This window comes from Chiroxiphia lanceolata, chromosome 19 (assembly GCF_009829145.1).
Source record: "Chiroxiphia lanceolata isolate bChiLan1 chromosome 19, bChiLan1.pri, whole genome shotgun sequence".
Lineage (NCBI taxonomy): Eukaryota > Metazoa > Chordata > Aves > Passeriformes > Pipridae > Chiroxiphia > Chiroxiphia lanceolata.
Window position 1 is genome coordinate 12,189,733 of NC_045655.1, and position 20,177 is coordinate 12,209,909.

The following is a 20,177-nucleotide window of genomic DNA, read 5'->3' on the forward strand; positions in this document are numbered from 1 at the left end:
CTCGTGTCCATCAGCATGGCACAGGGCTGGCGTGGGGCTGCCAGGCAGTATGAGGGGGCTGGGGCTGCCTGTGGCTCCTCCAGCCATCCTGGGACTCACCAGGGCAGGGAATGGGGTGTGTGGGGTGTGCTTGGGGCTGGCACTGCCCAGCACAGCACGGCTGCAGGAGGGTGAAGCACTGATGGGCTGTTCTGGAGCCAAATGCTCATGGCTGAACCTGCCACCCCCGGCCAACTGCTGATTCAGCGCTTTTGCGCTTCTCTGTACAGAGATTTAATCTCTCCTGTAAGATAAAATAGTCCATTAATGGGAACCTGCCTGCTTGGAGCCGCCCCTCGCCGTGGTCCAGGCAGGAAGGGCTGCACTGTCCTGCTGAGGCTGTTGCTGCTGGGAGCACTGAGAGCAGCCTGGGGGATGCCCATCCCCACATGGGGCAGCTGGACACACTCCCCTGTCACTCCTGTGCCCCTGTGTCTGAGGTGGAGTGGGATGGGAGGCTGTGGGAGGGATGCCAGTGGGATGAGCTGGGAATGCCAGACTCCTCTGGCAGTGCTTGCCATGCCAGCTGGTGCCATGCAGCTCTGCCATTGGGTTCCATGGTCAGCATGGGCATTGGAAGCAGTTTGATCTCCTTGCTGGGAAGGAGAAGGTGGTGATGCCACAGGAGCTGCTGTCACCAGATGGGATAAAATGCTGGGGACCGGCAGAAGTTGCAGGAAGGATTTTGGGTTCACAGCTGTTGCTCAGGTGAGGTTTGGTGACTGGTGATGTTGGCATGGGCTGTGCTGAGTGTCCTGGTGCTGTGCCCTCACCCCGAGGGACCCGCGGCTGGAGCTGGTGCTCAGCCCTGTGCTGGGACCCTGCCTGTCCCCACAGCCAGATTTGGGAGGGGGTTCCCAAAGTGGGGGCAGTGCCATGTTTCGTCCCTGTCCCCAAGATAGGACTGCTCTTTCCAGACTGGAGCCACTAGTTCGAGGATTCTCCTGACCAGTCCTAGAACTGTCCTGGTGATGGCCCCTCACCAGCCCTGCCATGAGAGCCAGGCTCCTCTGGGCACTGCCTGATCATCTCCTCCCCTCTCAACCAGCAGTGTGGCACGGCCCAGGCTCAGCCCTGGGCAGAGCAGCATAGAGGGGAAACACATCCCGAGAACTGTGGTGCAGGAGCCAGCCCCCACCCCAGCCCCTGCCCCTCCTGCCCCCACCTCCAACGCTGCTGGGAATGGGGCATTTTATCTTTCTTAGTTAAAAAAAAAAAAAAAAATCTCATTTAATTAAAAGTGTTGACATTGTGCCTGGCCATCCCACCCGCTGGAGAACGTGGTTATAAATTAAACATTAAACCTTTAATGGCCCATAAAGAAATATTCGCTGCTGTTCTGTATATGGGGATATAAATAGAGAGGGCTGTGGGGGGAGGGGCGAGACATTATTTTTCCTCAGCCAGATAATCTTTGCTAATGAATTTAATTAAAATCAAAATTAATTTAGGATTTTTGGTGGAGGAAAGGGGGGGTCAAAATGTACTTTGAGAAACTACCAAGAAGTTTCCCAGCGGATCGAAACCAGGCCTGCCTCAGGGTGTGCCCCATGGGTGCAGCGTGGGATGGGGGGTGTTGGGGTGCAGCATCCATGGGGTCCATGCAGCTGGGTGGCGCGGGTTGTGTTTCCTGTGAAGCACCCCTGATTTGGATCTGGGTGGTTTTAGCTGGGTTGGGATCACCTGTTCTGGCAGCAGGTCCCTGTGAGGCTTCACAAGGCTCCAGCTGGAGCCAGTCAGCCCAGAGCTCTGCCAGGAAAGCAGGGACTGAGGCAAGATCTCCCCAGTAAGCCCAGAGCTGCTCCTGCCCACCTCCCATCAAAGCTCTGCCAGGGGTTTCCCTCTCCCACTTCGGTGCATGTGGACAGGGAGGCTCTGGCTGAGCATCCCCGCTCCCTGCAGTGCCGGGACCACCAGAGATTTCTGCCTGGGCTGGTGCTGGGCTCGGCGATTCCCTGTCTGTGCCAGCGAGCGCAGCACATCCCAACTGCGGCACATCCCGGCTGCCGGGCCCCGCGCTGCCCTGGGGAGCTTCTCAGAAGGCGCCTTCCTTGGGAAATGTGTTTGGGAAATGCAGCGTTACCCATCGCTGAGCCTCCCCCAGGAGCGCACGGTGTCAATTATTCATTGCGGAAGAGGCAGGCTGTGCTCCCAGCACTCCCAGCCCTGCTGCTGGAGCTCTGTGCCTGCTGTGCCGTCTCACAATCCCAGCCGGGATCCTGGTGGGCGCTGCTTTGGCGAAGCCACGGAAGAGCTCAGGAGTGGTGGCTGCAAGGCAGGCAGCTCTGCTGAGCCCACGACTGCGGGGGTGTCCCCACACTGCTGGGAACCACGGAGTTCCCAAACAGCTTTTTTAGGACACCCGTTTCCCAGAGCTGGATCTGCCCTGGCCTTTGGGGCTGGGGAGGGGAGACTCCCAACCTGGCAAACAAAACGTGCTGGGCAAGAGTGTTCGGGAGGGATTTTATCATAAGAGTGCTAATGGAAGTCAGCACCAGCCTAATGAGCTGTGCTCCTCCATGAATCTGATTCATTGAGGCAGGAATTACCATAATTGATTATCCTGCTGCGTGGCTGAGAGCCGTGTTTGCTAACACAAGTGCCTGGGAACCAGCTCTGTGCTCCCTGAGCCGCCGCCACGTGTGGCTGGGCCTCCGGACCCTCCGTGGGCCGCGTGCTCACCGGGACCGGCCGCGGGTTTGGGGCAGCATCTGGGCCTGGTGTCCCTGCATCCACACTCAGCACCCAGGGCTGCCTCATCTCGGGGTGCTGCTCCTGGGGTGGGGGTCCAGGTGTCACAGCTCCATCAGCTGGGAACGGAGCTGTTGGGCAGGTGGGACTCAGCACTTCCAGGTCACCGAAGCAGTGGTTATGGACACGCGCAGTCCTCGCTCACTCCTTAACCACTCCTGGGATGTATCAGCCGTTCTCATTATTTCTGAGGGTCTGACATGATTGATGAACGTTTGCATTGGCCATGCTGCAAAAGCTAATTAGCTGAAGTGCAGCTTTCAGGAAGTTTTCTTTGAAATTTGGCTTAATTTTCCAAGAAGTGCCCGGAGCCAGGACAACAGTGGAGCTGTGTGCTGCAGGGATTGCTCCTCACAGGACCATGTCACTGTGCTGGGGTGGACAGAAAGTTTAGGATACACTAAACCAGCTGTGCAACCAGTGCTTCAACGATGGCTGTGTCCTGTCCCACGTTGTGGACGTGCGTGGGGCCGGCTGTGCCTTGTCTCACCCCGTGTATGTGTGCAGGTCTATAGCTGTGCTTGCAGGGTCCAGGGGGCCAAGGAAGGGACCCATGGTCTGTGGGAGCTGGGTTGGGTTTGAGGTGCACTGATGGAGCTGGAGGCGGGTGTTCTGAACCTGTCCAGGGAGCTGGTGGGTGCTGGTCCTGCTCATCTGCCCTGAGTTGAATCCCCAGCCTGGACACTGGCTCTTGACCAGCACAGGCTTCCCAGCGCCTGGGAGATAACACTCACATCCGTACTCATATCCCAACATTGTGCAGTCGATGAGCAGACAGCATTGACTGTAACAGGTTAGTGATGATGATCATTGATTTTAATTCTTCCTCCTCTTTCCCGTCTTTTCTAGAGAGCACAGCGCGAGCACCGTGGGAGGGACTGAGCTGAATAAAAGGTACGGAGTGTTTGGATCCAAGTGGCTGTACTGGGCTCTGCCTTGGCTGCTCCAGGGGTCCCTCCTGCATGCTAAACCCTGCATGTGAGGGGCAGGTGATGGGTGCTCAGCACGAGGCTGGCCAGGACAGGGCAGCACCTCAGCCTGCAGAGCAGTGGTCAGGGGCAGGTGGGCTCAGAGCCACGCGTGGGGGAGGGATGGGAAGGCTGCCTGCTCCCCTCAGCCCCAGTACCCCACCCCCTGGGTGCCGAGCCCCCACGCAGGCGTGACACGATGACATAAGTCCTGTGTGAGGAAAGCTGAGGCTACCATGTCTGTGAGTGTCCGTGTGTGCTGACTTGCTGGCTGTCTGTCCGTCCATGCTCTGTGCAGCTCCTGGGAGCCATCCCTGGGGAAGCCTCTTGAGGGGACCCTACCCTTACTGGGGGGGCAGCAGCCCCCAGCCCTATAGTGGCCCGGACCTGGCACTTGCCCACCGCAGGGTGTGTTTGCCCCCAGGGTCCTGTGCTGGGAGGTGTCACAGCAGCTCATGGTGTCCCCTGGGCTGAGGCAGGTTGCGTGTGAAAGGTGGGCCAGACGGGCTGCCCTCTGCCAGCATGGTGTCTGCTGGGCAGATGAGAATGACTCCTTCCCATCATACCCTCGTGTTGCTGGACTTCACGGCAGTAGGTGGATCCTGTCACAGAGGGGACACCACATCCCCCCAAGGTCCATCCCACTGAGCGTAGCACAACCTGTGCTCCCCTGTCAAAGCTGGTGAAACAGAGGAGCAAAAAAAGCCGAGGGGCTGGGGAGGAGGAGGCTGGTGCATCCGTTGTTCTGAGTCCCAGCATGGGTTGGGGGTGCCAGTGGGACCAAGGAGTGGTGAGGGCCAAGGCAGTGGTTCTGGGCACTGGGAGCTGCCACCATGCAAACTAATGGAGGAAAGAGATGTTGGGGCAGGTAGCACTCCTGTCCCGGTCACCTACAGGACAAGGATGGAAGTGACCTGCCAGAAGGGGACTGTGGTCTGGAAGGGTCCTGAGGTGCTGTGAGAAATGCGGATAAAGAGCTGCTCAAAGGAGCAGGAAGGCTGGGACAGGAGCAGGGCTCGCAGGCAGCATAAACCAGGAGCCAGCATGAACGAGAGGAAGGCTGGGCTGTGGGTGTGAGCCTGGGGGGCACGTGCTGGTTGGCAGCAGTGGTGCGGGCTGCAGGGCCGGGGCTGCCCCCACCTCTGGCTCTCGTGTCTGTGCTGATGCCTTGGCAGGACTCCCTGTGCTGAGGAGAGGGCTTTGCTCCCTCCCAGTGTCCGACTGCGTGCGGGGTCGGGAATCGCGGGTCGCTCCGGTGGCTGCGGTGCCGGAGCGTGCTGGGCTGTGGCCACACGGGTGCGTCTGGAGAGGAGACGTGTCTGCGGCGGAGGGGAGGGCAGCAGGGTGGGTTCCTGGGCTGATGCCCCACGCCTGGTCTGGGTGGGAGAATTGGGATGTGGCGCGGGGAGCTGGGTGCTGTTTGCGCAGGCACCTCGGGGTGAGGGGTGTGTGCAGGGCTGGGGGCTGCAGCGGCAGAGGGTGGAACAGCACTGGGGAGGTGCATCTGCCCCTGCCCTGGTTCCAGGATGGTTCTGCCCCCCTGCCCACTGACAACCTGGATTTTGGCTGCTGGTGATTGAGGAGTTCCATTCTGCTGCATTTGCCCCCTGTCTGTCTCACACAACAGCAGGGGAGGTCTGGCAGGCTGGGGGGACCCCAAGACATGGCTGAGGCTGCATTTGCAGGGCACAGAGAGGAGACGGTTTGGATCAGTGAAATATAAGAGGGAGCAAGGAGCCCCCCACCCCAGCTGCCTGCAGTGGTGCCTTTGCTGCTTTATCACCTCTCCCAGTGCTGAATTATTGAGAGTGTTGCTCTCGTTTATTGCCGTGCTGGAGGAGAGCTGCCTCTGCCCGGCACTGCTCTGAATATGATTATGGGGCTGGAGATGTCAGAGCCCGCTGGGCCCCGGAGACCGATCTGCTGCCCCCCTCGCTCCTGTGCTTCCCTTATCCTTATTTATTCTCTCGTTCCCGTGCCTGGTTCAGCGCTCACGGTTCCCTCGCTTCCTCCACTGTGCAGTGCCCCAGGAGGATGGAGATTTAGTACCTGAGGAGCAGCACTGCCCAGCTGCTGAGCCTGCAGCATGTGCCAGGGGCGAATGGGGGCTCGTGCCCCACAGGATCCAGCTACCCCAGGACTGCCCTGACTTATTCCCATGGCTGACCCTGCAGCCAGCTCTCCTCTGTGTCCCCTGCAAGATCTCTGCTGGTCGTGCTGCTCTGCCCTGTGGGATGGGGTCCTGGACGTCTGTGGGGGGCAAGGCTGGGCTTTGAGGGATGGTGGCTGCCCTGTTGTTGTTGGGGATTCCTGGGTGCCCTCTCATGCAGTTGGAGGTGACCACATCCTGGGCTGCAGGGACCGTCCCCATTGCTCCTCACTGCACAAGGGGGCTGGTGCCTGCTGGCTCTGTCCCCCTTGGGCCACTGCTCGACTGCTCCCACAAAGGGGGGGATGCTGGGCCCCCCCAGGAAGCCCGTCCTGGCAGGACCTACCCGACCACGGCCGAGCGTCCCTGCCTGCCGGGAGCAGAATGGGAGCAGGGAGCTATGGAATCCGCTGTGGCCAGTGGGGCCAGGAGCCGGCTGGCACCTTGCAGGTTAACCGTGAGCAGCGGATTCCCTTATTGACAGGGTAGCTTGAAAAATGCTGAGGCAGGACATCGGCTCCTCGGAGTGTCAGCGGAGCCCACGCTGCGCTGGCGAGTGCCCACGCTGCCGCTGCTGCGGCCCCAACGCCCAGCCCGGCCCCAGACCCCCACCCCACCACCCCTCTCACTGCTGGGGTCGGTTCCCCTCTCACGGTCGTCCTTCCCTTTGCTCTTGAGGACGCCGGAGAGGATTTCATTTTTATTCCTCCTCTCCCGTTTTTCCCTGGGGTGGATAAGCTGTTGCCTGCCAGGGCTGCCCTCCAGCCCCTGCCCTCCCGCAGCAGCATGCTGGAGGTCGAACAGCGGCTCTGAGCCGCGGCGCTCACGCCGCAGGGAGGGAGGCGAGCGCGCAGGGCTCCGGGAGCGCCGGCCGTGGGCGCTGGAGCCGGACAGCCGGAGGGGACAGAGCCCACCCAGGAGGGGCCGCGGCCAACGCAGCCAGCATCTGGAGCAACCCACTGCCCTCCTGCCGACCCCACAGAGCAGCTCAACACCCGGCCACCAACATGATGATGTATTTTTGGGTAGGTACTTCCACCAAGGGTGGGCACTTCCCTCCCTCTCTGCCGGGGTTTTGCTCAGGATTGGGGTCATTTCTCGCTGTTGCTGCTCTCTGGCTGTGCTGCTGGTCAGGGAGAGCTTTCCCTTCTGGCCAGGCACTCACAGCCCACAGCCGCAGGCAGCGGGCAGGGGACGGGCTGCAGTGCTGGAGGCAGGCCTGGTGTTGAGGAGGAACAGAGCAGCGGGCTAATGTCCCTGCCCAGACATTGTGCCCTGCCGAGGGCACCTCCAAACAACCCTTCTGCCTCCCTGCTGCTGCCTTCAAGCCCCACAGAGTGCTGGCTGCAGGCAGAAGCCTCCCATACCCAGAACCAGTCCCCCTGCCTCAGCTGTGCCATGGTGGTGGGCAGTGGGCTCTGGAGCCTGCCTGGGCGCTGTGTTAGGCGGGGGCACGGGTCTGTGGTGGCAGCGGGATGTTCAGGTCACACGTTTGTGTGGAGCAGCAGCCACCTCTCACTGGGTCTGTGCCCTGTGGGTGCTCACCCAGGGTCTGATCGGATGCTTGTGGGGTGGTCCCCACACTTTATCTCAGGCTTGAAGTTGATGACCAAGGCTGTTGAGGTCCCCATGGGGATCTCAGGGTCCCCATGGGGACCTCAAGGTCCCTCCACAGCACTGCAGGAGCTGGGTTGTGTCAGGCTCTACACCATCCAGGGGCCTTCCTGTGGCATCCTGGCCCATAACTGGGGCTGAAGCCAGTGGTGCCAGCTCCTTCCACCCACTCCCACTCCCCCAGAGATGGCAAGGGCTGGGGGCTGCAGCAGTCTGGTGGAGATTACACATTCCAGGGAGTTGTGCTCCCCTGGATTTGGGAGAAGGGAACAGAGTGAGCAGAGCCAGGCTATGGGGGATGTGGGGAAAGGAGCTTATGGGGAGGAGGAGGAGGATAATGCAAATTCATTGTTGCTCAAGGAAGCAGCTTTCAGGCGTAAGGTGCTTTGTCATGAGGGATGTCGGTGCTGCCGCCGCTCTGGAGCTCACTGGGGCTGGCAGAGCCTCCTGCTTTGGTGCTAATTCTGCCCAGGGACTTAACGACCCACCACAGCTGCAGGAGTGAACCAGAGCTTCCGCTTGAGGCTCCGTTGGCACCACGTGGCTTCGCGGAGCTCAGCCGGGCAGACACGGGCAGCGTGGGGTGCCCGTTCCCGTGGGAGCTCCAGGCACAGCTCCTCACACCACACTGGCTCTGGGGCAGTGGTGCTTAAGGGTCCCTATTCCCTGTCCTGTGCAGCACACGGAGCCAGCCTGCCTGGGACAGCCGGTCTGGGCTCTGCGCGGTGCCATCCCCAGCTCTGCTGGGAGGGGCTGGGCGAGGGCTGTGGTCCTGGCAGAGCAGTGAGTGTCATTCATGGCATCACAGGCATCTCTCCACCGTGGCGTGGGAGGAAGCAGAGGGTCCGGTGTCCCCTCATGGTGGCAGGGGGCAGTGGGTGGCTCAGTCATTGACATCGCAACAGGCTGAGATGCCAAAGCAAAATGTCTTCAAATGAGCAGTAATTGCAGGGAAATAAGGAGCACATGGGGTGAGGAGAAGGAGGGGTCTGTAAATATTATGATTTTTAAAGTTTGCCCTGGAGTCCCAGTGCTTGTTTAACACTAATATCCTATCTGTGCATTTAAAAAGCCTCATAATGAGGATGTAGTGTTTGCTCCTGGAGCAACTCCAGCCCGGTGCTCCTCCCTGACCACCTCACCTGTCTGCTGCTCCAGTGGGTCCTAGCCCAGCGCCCACATTGGCATGCCATGTGTACCCTTGCTTGGAGTTGCTCGGACTCCCCTGTCCTGTCCCATGTGCTGACACCCCATGGCCTGCTGCCAAAGCCCCCCAGCAGCCTGAGAGGCTGGTACACATCTTAGGGGGTGCATTTTCTTGGGAACTCTTTGTCAGGCAACAGAGCTGGTCTCAGAAAATAGGGGGACTCTAGGATGAGGCATTTTGGGTCCCTGGGTCCGTAGTTGCTTGTTCCTTGCATCACCCTCCGTCGTTCCTGCATCACCCTCCATCATTCCTTCATCCACGCTGGGCTTGGCAGTGGTGGTGGCCCTGGTGGTGGCCTTGGCCCTGGCAGTGGCTCTTGCCTTGGCAGTGGCAGTAACTGTGGCCCCAGTGGTGGTGGTGGCCCTGGTGACCCTGTGACACACGTGGTGCAGCCGTTTCCCCTGCCATGGCCCCCCCACACTGCCCACCTGGCCCACGAGCTCGAGGTGCTCAGCAGCAGCTGCTCTGCCACGGTGCTGCTGCTGCATGTTAATTCTCATTAAATTCAGCGAGCCTAATTGCCATTTCATGTAAATATTTTGTCAAGTGAAAGGGCTTCTGGAAGGGTCGTGTGGGTGGAGGCGAGGAGCCAGGCAGAGTGACAGGCTCATCCTCCCAACCAGGGGTGCCAAGCGTGTCCCTGCAGTAGCTGCCGTGTGTCCCGCAGGGGGTGGGGTGTGGCCAGCTGCTGGAGGTCCCTGTGCACTGATTGCTCGTGCCAGATGATGGGGGACATAGGATGGCTGCAACCAGGGCACTGTTTTGTAGAGAGCACTGAGGGTCCTCTCCCTACCTGGGTGGATGAAGGGCAAAGGAGGAAGGGGTGACACAGGGGGCCATAGGACATCCCCAGATGGTAGCCCAGCCACTCTCCTGCTCTGCACGGTGCTGGCAGCTCTTGACAGAGGTTGAAGATGCCCAAGGTCCCGTCCTGTCCCCCACCATGGGCCAGGAACTTCTCAGTGAGGTGGATTTTTTCCCTGGATCCCATTAAACTTCCACATGCTTTCCCTGCATTCCTGCTCCCCTCCCACTGCCACAGCTGCTGTTTCAGATACTGTCCATGTCGTGGTAACAGTCCCCTCCTCACCTAGCGAGATCGTGCCTGGGTGCTCCACCTTTGGGAATTCAGAGCAAGCAGGGTCTCCAGTGACCCCTGAGAGCTGCTGGATTAGGAGGAAGGAGCAGGGAAAGATGGAGAGGAGGTTTAACAGGGTGCAGAGGAGGCTTGTTGGTCCCTTATCACTGTCCTGGTCTGTGCCCTGCACTAGGGCAGTCCCTGCAGCCAAGGCACTGGGGACGTGGGACCCTCCCCTCGCAGCACGGCGGCTCAAATCCGTCAGCACCTTCATCTAATCACTTTATGTCTATGACTAACTACTAATGAGCTTTTAATTAATGAATGCCATGGCTTGGAGGCATTCTGGAGCGGGTGGGAGAAGAGGATTAGGCGGGTGCTGTGTTCCCTGGGTGCTGCCACCGGCACTGCACTCGCAGGATGACCCCGGGGAGGCTGGAGCATCTGACCTCGTGGTCTGACCTCACTAGTCTGACTTCACCGGCCCTTGTGGCAGTGGCTGCACCTCACCTGACCTGCAACCCTCTTTTAGCAGCTCTCCCAAGCATCAGCATCCAGCTTTGCCCCATGGGTGCATGCTGCAGGGGCCATGGGGGTCCTGTTAAGCACTAGACACTGGGAGCCCGCACGGCACCAGCCCACCCATGGCTGTGCCCCCACGGCAGGTCCATGGGCACTATGTCATCCCTCTCTGGGAGAGGATGAGGGATGGCTCCTGGTGAGGAATGCAGTACCAGGGACTGGATTTCCCATTGCATCCCATGGGTCAGGATCTGGACATAGCGTTGGGGCAGACCTGGGAGGGCAGCAGCTCTGACGTGTGCTCAGGGCTTAGTGCAGTGTGGGCACCTGGATGTGCCGCAGCCATGCCATGCCAGCAGCCTGTGGCACCACCCGCTCAGGGGGCCTGAGGGGGCTGGGGCTCCAGGCAGACCTTGGGGCCTCGTTCCTGGCAGATAAAGGTTCCAAATGGTGGAGTGTGCCTCAGAGGGTAGCCGAGCTGTTCTAGCATTTCCCTGGGAGCTGCCAGCACCGCACTGGCTGCTGGTACATCCTGGATACCTGGAGCGGCTGGATGTGCCGCACTGTCCCCAGCAGGTTCCCTTGGTGGTGGTTTGGGGGGGGTGCACGTCAGCTGTCCCACTGCAGGCTCTACCCCTTGGCTCCGGCACCAGAACAGTGGCCAAGACCACTCCTGTCCCAGTGCCATGCTGTTCTCCCTCTCCCAGAAAACAAAACGAAGGAGCCCTCAAGGGTTCATTTAAAATAAATAAAAAGCTGGGAATTGTGCTGATTTGAAGGAAAGGCAGTCCCATCCTGTGTGGGGGAGCACAGTGCCAGCCCAGCCCCGAAGGGCAGAGAGAGATGTGCTGAGAACTGCAGCCCTGTGCAGCTTCTGCCTTTGATCGTATATCTCACACATGCCCTTTGCTTTCCCTCTGCTGATATTTATTAGGTTTAATTTTACTGGGACGCGGCTGTAAGTGAGACAGATGGAACGGGGTCTGTGCGCCTGGTGAACACATCTTAATTAAACAGATAAATAAACTTTCATTCCAGGAGGCTTCAGTTTCAGAGGGTCTCCTCCAGGGCTGTGGCTCCGCCAGGCTGGGCAACCCTGGCCAGCGCTCCTCGGGGCTGGTGCCACCGCTGGTGCTGTCAGCTGGGGCTGTGGCACAGTGTCACTGGGAGCAGCAGGGTGAAGGAAACCGGCCACTGGTGGCTGGGAACACATTCCCCACTGGAACCGTGGGACTGGTGTTGCCCTGCCATACTGGAGTTCCGTAGGGCTCCCTGCTGCTGTGGGGCATCTGCAGCCAGGCAGGTGTTGGCAATGGCTGGAGGAGGGAGAGAGGAGACTCCCAACATCCCACACTCCTCAGTTCCCAGAGCCGGGCCCATTTTGCTGCTGGCTCAGGGCAGTGCCAGCACTCGTGGTGCTGCCACGGGCCAGGAATGCCTTTGAGTCACCCTGGCCGGAACCAGGCTCTGGCGCGGGGTAGGGCGGGCAGATTACCTCATCCTGGAGCCAGCCTCTGCCTCACGTGGTTTGTTTGGTTGGGCACTGCCAGGCCAGCGTGCCAGGCAGTGCCCTGCCCTTGTCACCTCCGGGAGCTGCAGTGGAGCCAGACCAGCCCAGGGCCTTCAGAGCTGCCCATCAGTTTGCTCAGGGTGCCCCTCACTGCTCAGGGTCTGTGTGGTGCCTGGGTGCGTGCAGGTGCCTCGGGGGGCCACTCTCCCCTCAGCTGCTTGAGGGACTGAGGGAGGACCCACTTGTGCCTTAGGGAGCTGTCCCACGTCCTGCCCCGGGTGCTGGAGAGTGTGGCACTGGGGCCGTGGGGCTTCCGAGGAAGGGGAGCTGGAGGCGAGCGGGAGCGCAGGGTCCAAGCACTGTGGTGTGCCGGAGGGGCCACGTCCTTGGAGCTGGATGGCAAGCGGTCATGGTGGGACACCCGTGCTCCTCACAGGGAGCAGTGCCCGGGGATGCCGTTGGCAATGGAGTGGATGTCGCTGCTGGATCCTTTCAGCGCTTGGTTCCGGGGGGTGATGGTGTTGACAAACCCTCCCCCAGCCTGACATCCTCTCCCCAATTTGGCACCTCGTGGTCCCTATGGAGCATGGTGCCCCCAGTCACAGAGCCCCACAGGAGGGGCTGGCGCTCCCTAGGTCCCAGACACTGCTTCCTCAGGACAGCTCTTCCAGAGCAGGTTTTTCCTGTGGCTCTGGGCCGACCGTGCCACATGCTGCTGCTCTGAGTGTCTGCAGTAGAAATGGGAACCGCTGTGAGTGTACCAGGACACTGCAGCATGTCACTCTGCCTGGGGATACTGTGGAAAATCCCAGCTCCAAAAAGGGCTGGTTGTGTGCTGGAGGCTCCGGCGGAGACAGAGCATCAGCAGCTGCTGGCACAGCCCTGCCTTTGTGCATCATATTTGGCCAAGATGGAAACTGAGTTGAGCCCAGGTTTTGTTTCCCACATACCCCATCAGAACACCATCCTGGTGGCCTTGGCCATGGCTCCAGAGCCAGGCATGATGCAGTGCCAGGGCATGGGGTGCTGGGGAGGGACCCCTGTGCCAGTGCTGAGCTCTGTGGCACCAGAGGGGGCCAGGGCTGCTGTGGGGCTGTGGACGGGTGGAGGTGTGAGGTGGGACGGAGACCCGAGCGAGCACACGTGTGCGCCCACGCTGGCGGTCCCTCACGGGCACTGACACGTAGGCTATTGCCATGGCAGCTGTGACAGCGGTGTGTGTGGTGTGGATGCGTCAGGGCTGCTGGCAGCACTACAGGCCCCTCAGAAACGCCAGAATGCCTCTCGAACTCTGCTGGGGCTGACCACCAGCCGACCTGTGGTACTTGGGGCAGAGGGTCCCCATCGCTCTGGGGAATGCAGGGGAGCCAGCACCAGGCTCCCGCAGCCCTCCACGCCTGGGGGACCGGCAGGCTGACAGGGGGTCACAGGGCCCTGCCTGGGGCTCCCACGCCTCGGCAGGGCCCAGCAACTGTGCCTGGGGCACACAGGCGGCGATGAGGCCGTGGCCGTGGCCACTCTGTAGGGAATGCCGTGGGCTACCAGCCCTGCCTGCGGTGGCGCAGGCCCGTGATGGTGCGGCAGTGGCTGCGGGGCCATACGGGGCTGCAGGCGGGGGCTGCAGGCGGGAGCGGGTCGGTGGCTCCCGGAGAGGCGGAGCTGGGGCTGCTGCATGGCTCCCGTGTCCCCGCCGGCACGGCCGCCCTGCCGTGGCAGCTCCCACCGAGAGCGTGACGCGTGTGCACGTGTCCGGCGGTGTGTGCATGGGGAGCCCCGGCGGCCCTGCCATCGCGGGGGCTGCGCGGCTGGAAGTGCCGGCTGCTCGGCACGGCTTCCCGCGGCGCCCGCGTTGCACCACCGAAATTCCCCGTAAGACCCTTCTTCCCCTGGGAGCCAGCGCTGGGAAGGGAGACAGCTCTGTCCACTCGGCCCCATCCTGCCCGGCTGCTTCCCCAGCGTGTGGCCGGGGCGGCGAGGACAGCAGGGAAACCATCTGCGAGCGGCGGCGGTGGAGGGGTTAAGTGCGGGATCAGCTGTTCTCATGTCATTACGGATTCTCTTCATTTTATACAGAGCTCTGTTTGATGTCTGAATGCACAGGGGACTCCCCCTCCTCCTCCAACTCCCACCCCTTTTATTTCACTCCCAAGCCCTCTCTCCTTCCTCCTCCCCTTCCTTTCTCTCCCGCTCCGCTCTGGCTCACGCACACCCTTTGCAGACCGTGCGCTCAGTGCCAGTGTCTAATGGCCCCGAAGTGAAGAGCCGAGCGCTGCTCCGGCGGCAGCGCGGCCGGCCTGCCACAGATGAACCCTCCTAACTAGCGCCGAGGGGTCGGGAGGGACGGCGAGGAGGGGAGAGCCCGAGGGGCCAGCCGGGAAGACGAGGATAGCGGTGGATAGCAGTGTGCGGAAGAGGACGGACCCGCGAGCAGCTCCACGGCTACCTGTCGACACATGCTGTGCTCCATGGCTAACTCGGGCTGCCTCCTTGTCTCCAACTCAGGCATGCTTCCTCACTCTCTCCCCTGTCCTCCAGCCTTCCTCTACCTCCAACAGGTAAGCAACCCTCTCCAGGGGATTTTCTTGCTTTCCGGTTCACACGTGTTTCTGGCTGGTTCCCTCTCTGCGGAGGGTCAGAGCTTGACAGTTTCCTCACAGCCTATCCCCTCCAGCCCCGCGGCACCGGGTCCTCGGCCGCGGCTTTGGGGGGTTTCTCTGGTTTCCCCGCTGAGGTGACGGGAGCGCGGCCGGAGCTGGAGCGTGGCTGAGGCGCGGGCAGTGCAGCAGGCAGAGCCGCCGGCGCGGGTCCAGCGCTTCCCCGCCTCGGCACTGCTGCCGCTTGGCGATGATGGATGCTCGGATAAAGGAAAGAGGCTCCTGCGCGGCCTGAGCAGCCTCTGGGGAGAAGGGAAGGTGATGAGCTTGTGTGTGCACACGTGTGTGCACATACGTGTGTGTGTGTGTGCTGTCACATCGCGCGTGCCCGCAGCCAGGCCGGGTTTGTCTCGCTGTCACAGGAAGGTGCTGCAGAGGGACTGGGGGACACAGCACCGGGCGAGTCCCAAGTTTGGGTGGCCCAGATGGAGGGTGCCGGGGCCGTCAGTTTGGTCCTTTATCCTGGCCGGGATTTTGCTGTCCCACGGGGCTGCCCTGATTCCTGCACTGGACCCAGTGCCCCAGGGTTTCCAGGCTCATCATCCCGGGGGAAGCGTAGTTTGGGAGAGGCAGCATCTTCTTCAAATGCCTCTTTGCTGCATCGGAAATCCCATCTCCCAGCCAGGCAAACCACTCCATTTGTGCTTTCAGGAGTTTAAAAATTCATGGCGTGGCCGGCACGGCTCACCCGGCGGCAAGGACAGGCACCGGTGCCAACCCTCCCCTCCAGCCCGAAGGGCTATGGAGTGTTTTGTCCCTTGGGATGTCCGTGGCCGGTGTCCAAGTGGGGTCGCAGCCGGAGCGTGGCCGCTGGTGGTGGGGATGGCAAGGCCGTGGTTGCTCTCTCTGGTGCGTGGGCGATGGGGCTGGCGAGGCTGGTGCTGGTTACACGAGCATGGGGCGCGCGGGGGCTGCGGCAGGGGCTGCTGAGGCGGGTGTGTGATTTATTGCACCCTCCTGCGGGCAGAGCCTGGGGAGAGCCAGAGCTGCTCTGGATTTCACTCTCAGCCTCCCCAGGCTGCATCAAGTTCCCTGAGGCTGCTGCACCTCTGACACCAAGCAGAAACCATCCCTGAGCCCCCACCCGTCCTGGAGGGTAGTTTCTGTCCCTCTGAAGGGAGCACATGGATGCTTTGGAATGGAAGCCAGAACGGGGCCTGGAGTCTCTGTTGCAGCACAGAAGATGTCCCTCTCCAGCCGGGATCTCCTTCTCCCTGGCCACACGAGGGGCTCAGCTGTGCCGCTCTCTTGCCCTGCGGAGCACTCTGGCGTGGATTGGCTGTGCTGCCTGCGGCTCACGGTGACAGGCACAGCAGCATGGTGGGCAGATGAAGGCTCCTGGTGCCCACAGGGCTGGGCAAAGCAGAGCTGGGGATCCCTGGGAAGCAGCAGCTTTCTCAGATGCGTGGCTCTGCACCCGGTGTCTCCTGGTTCCCCCATTGCCCTGCCTGGTTTGATTTGACCATCGTGTTCTGCATCTCTTCCTCCCTGCTCTCCCAGAAGCCTTCTGCTCCTTGGCAGCATCTCCGGACTTGCGAGCCAGGAGGAGGGTTTTATTACAAGATTTGGAGTTGGATTTTCACCCAGCTGAACACAATGGAGGCAAAAATCTCCATCCTCTTCCTAGGGTTTGTCACCTGCAGAGGTTCTGCACCTGGTGCTTGGGGACAGGTGTCTCCCAGTACATGTCACAACAAGGCATCAGGCAGAGGGACGTCACTGGCAGCCATCATGCGGGGCAGGGGCACAGGGCATGGGCTCCACCAGGCCCCTCATCCTGCCCAGGTGAGCAATGGGCCTGCCTGGCACCTGCTTTAGTCCTGAATTTGCTCTGGATTTTGGATGTGCCCACCTGTGCCGCCTGCACTGGAGGAGCACAGAGCGAGCAATGCTGCCTGTGCCCGTGGGCGCGTGCCCGCTGCAGAGCTGGCCCTGGTCAGCTGGCTCAGCTCACCTCTGTGTAGCAGGGACACCTCAGGGGGTTCAACCGACTCTGCACAAGTTAGTTGTGTCCTGAAGTCTGTGGGGGGCTTGGTTTTGACCCCCTGACTTACAGCTCCCTGTCCAGGTGTGGGGATTTGTAGTGGGGCACCTGGGGTGGGCACATACCGTGATCGTGACTGATTCACTGGCTGGGAAATGAGTGTGCTGGACTGGCCAGGGGGTCAGGAGCTGGGAGGCTCCAGGGTCTACATGCACTAGCTGCCATCATTCCTTTGGACACATGCTCTCCCTGCCAGGAGTTTGTGGCATGGGCTAGATTTGTTCCTCAGTATGCTACCTGTGTTCCATAGCTCCTGGCCCCAGTGTTCTCTACAGTGCCAGGATTTGAAGGAATGATGAAGAGATGAAGTTCTCAGGAAAACTTCAGTTCTCCCAGCACCACAGAGAGCTCATCAGTGCCAGTGGCTCATCCAGGTGCTTGCAGGTACTTGTGGGTACCAGCAGCTCGCTCTACTCCGCTCCCCCCACGTGGCCACCCTGGCCTGGCCACAGGAGCTACGGTCCACAGCGTTCTGAGTGCTGTGTCCAGGAATTCCTCCCAGCGCTGACATGCTCCAATGGTGCCCCTGGGGGGCCAGAGGCTGCAGGAGGGTGGGTCCGTGCCCCTGGCAGAGCAGCCTGTGCCCACAGGAATGCTGTGTCCTTCGGTGGGGCTTGGCGGGGACATTTGGCTCTTGCTCAGCAAGGACCTGGTGCGGAGGGACACTTTGGTGGCTTCATTTCATGAACAGAGGAGTCGGTCTCTACCTAAAACTACTGTTGTGAGTGTGCAGTTGATGGCTGCAGGACAGGGCTCAGCACTGACCTAGAACAGACCCAGGCTCTGAGCGTCAGAATCCGTGCTCGACCCCAGCGCAACACCGGCACAGGCAGTGATGCATGTGCAACTCTGGCCTCAGTACAGGTTGATGTACAGGTGTGCTGAACCCCACTGCAACGCTGCCCCTGAGCTACTGCTGGGAACATCCCTGGTGCCCACGGTCACACTGTGGTGCAGGAGACTTGGCTGAGCAGTGCCCGGCCCACTGGGAAACAGCCTCTGCAAATCCTGCTTGGAAAATTCCTTTCCAAGAGGGTTGCTGCCAAGTTTAGCATGTTATATTTTTAGGGAGCAGGTCTATTCCGAGCAGTGTTGTCGTGTGTTGCAGCAGCGGGTTCAATTCAAACCGGGTTTCTCCCCCTGCCTGCGCGTCGCACGGATACGAGACCTGGCACGGTGGCTCACGGCTCTGGCCGTGCTGTGGCAGCTGCTCTGCTCGGTGAGGACCAGCCTTAAAGCCACCAGAAGCATTTTCTGCTTTTTATATATATACATATATTGAAAACATTGACATTAATTTTAGCTTTGCAAAGCTGCTTTTCCCACAATAGCTGTGATTTTGGCCCACACTGCCTGGCAATGCTCTTTTTATAGGTATATTCCTATTTTAGTGCTATAGTGATGGGTGAATGAGTAGATTAAATTAGATTTAGTATCTGTCATTCTTTAAGCATCACAGGCAGTTGGGGGGGTTAGCAAAGAAAGGCTAATTAGGACAGTGAGCATGGGCCACCCCCGCTGGCTCCACTGCCCTGGCCCTGCAGCTTCCTCCACTTGGGGACCAGCATCCAAATAGGAAAATGCTTTTGAAACCTGATTTTCTTGCACTGCCCCTGGGCCAGCATGGCCCCGGGGCCTACAGCCAGGGCTGGGCGGGACAGTGGGTGCTGCAGCCAGGGCACCCCAGGCACCTCCATGAAATTCAGTCACTTGGCTCTCCAGCTGCTCTCCCCATGGGCACAGCGACTCCCGTGCCATGGGCACTGTGCCTGTGGAATAATGGGCTTCCATGGAGGAGCTGGGGGCACCAAGGGGCACTGCACCTCCTCCAGGAAGGGTCTTAGTACCTTTGGTGCAGCTCGTTTTGGCAGGCAGGTGTGGGGCTGGGTGCCAGGAAAGTGTAGGGAGCCTGGGGAAGTGCCAGTGTTGGGAAGGCTAGGAAGGGCACCTGAGCTCAGAAGGGAACCAAATGTCCAAGGAAGGAACTGGATCTTCCCAGTGCCAGTGTGAGCCTGGCAGCATGTGGCCAGGGGCTCTGCAGTCCTGGCCATGCCGTGGCTACTGGCCTGATGATACACCAGTGCCATTGAGCGGGCTGGGAGCTGTGGGTTGCTACAGGGTTCACCCCTCTGCTGCCCCTGGGCAACCATGGCAGGGCTTTAACCTGCACCACCTCCCTCAGTGTTCCTGCAGCCAGCAGGGAGCAGGTGTCCCCCCTCTCTCCAGCAGGTGACAGGGTTTGTGGTGGCATCACCTGCTGCTGCGGGCATTGCCATCCAGGTGTCGGGTGCAGTTCCCAAATTCCATACAAGCCCTGCTGTACCCAGCCAGTGTCCCAAGCCCGGGTTCTCACTTTGCCCCCCAATAGGTTCCTGAGCATCCAGGCCGGTGCTGTCAGGGTAAGCGCCTGCAGAGCCCAGTGAGGATTGTGTTTTCCAGCATATTCCTGTCCCCATTTTTTCACCCAGGCTGGCTGGGTCATGTCTGGGGAGACACTGTGCTGGTGGAAACAGAGCTCAAGCCTCCGGGTCTGAGCCATGAGCCAGGGCCGTGCTGGCTGCATCCCACTCCAGCTGCATCCCCACTCCAGCTGCCTGGCAGGACACACAGGTACCGGCTGTACCCATTCGTCCCCCCTCAAGCAGCACCAGTTGGAGTGTGTGGACAAAGCCCTTTATGTGCACAGGAGCTTCCCAGGGAGGGAATCGAGGGAAGGACGTGTGGGTCCTGCTCTGGTGCAGGGTTGGAGAGCCAGACTGAGCCCTGGCTCCAGGCTGGAGTTCCCCAGAGTGAGCTGAGCCCTGATTCTGTGCTGGGGTCCCCCAGGGGAGCAGCAGCAGGACTGTCCCTTTGCATGCCTGGAGGCACTGGCCTTGGAGGGGAGCAGCCCCAGACTGTGGGATCCCACATCTCTCCCCCATCCCTGGTGCACCCACTCAGCATCTCTCAGCCACAGCTCCGGCCGCAGCCTTCAAACAGCTCCTGTGAAAAATCAAATCTGGGGAAAGAAGAGTGGGAGCAGGCGACAGTGGCAGCTTATTTGTGATCTGCATTGTGTGGGGAGCTCTTAATTAGAGGTAATTAGACTAATTAACTTGCAAATGAGAAACTCGTCTTTTTCTCCTTTTCTTTCACAAGAAAAAATAGAGAAGAGGAACAACAAGATAAATATTGAGGCTAATTACGTTGTACCTGCTGTAGAGCCCCTCCAGCCTGTGGGATGCTCCTCCCCCATGTGCCCCGTGTGGTGTGTTGTCCCTGTCCAGGTGGTCCTGCAGTGCCTGTTCCCACTCAGGGCTGGTCCCACTGCAGGACACAGGTGCTCGTGTCCCTGCAGTCCCTGCTGGCAGAGAGGGACCATCTGCCACCCTGTGTGCACTCAGTAAGGATGCAGCGTGTGTCCAGGAGCCCATGGGGACAGTGGCCTCCACAGCATCAGCCATTGCTGGGACCTAGTTGGCCAAACCCTGGAGATGGCCAGTGCCACAGAGGGCATGGCACCAGTATTGTACCCAAAACCTTCCCCACCGAACCCATCCTGGCCCACCCCAGGACTGGAGCAGGGGCGTCCCCTCTGCGGCACCGCAAGGTCCCGGCTGTTTTCCAGCTCTTCCCTGGCGGTGTCTCTGGTTTCCCCTCTC

General features: G+C 60.4%; 1 protein-coding gene across 10 annotated transcripts in view; it reads left to right on the plus strand.

The window, feature by feature from the left end:
- Window positions 1–20,177, plus strand: part of RBFOX3 (RNA binding fox-1 homolog 3) — a 142,004-nt gene that overhangs the window by 108,375 nt on the left and 13,452 nt on the right. For 7 of the 10 annotated variants that reach the window (XM_032706638.1, XM_032706642.1, XM_032706637.1 and 4 more), the window contains exons 3-4: window positions 3,640–3,684; window positions 14,057–14,393. In XM_032706638.1, coding sequence (XP_032562529.1) covers window positions 14,292–14,393 — 102 coding nt within the window. In that variant the 5' untranslated portion in view covers window positions 3,640–3,684; window positions 14,057–14,291. The remainder of the gene's footprint in view (window positions 1–3,639; window positions 3,685–14,056; window positions 14,394–20,177) is intronic. The other 3 variants (XM_032706645.1, XM_032706647.1, XM_032706646.1) reach the window with 3 other exon arrangements.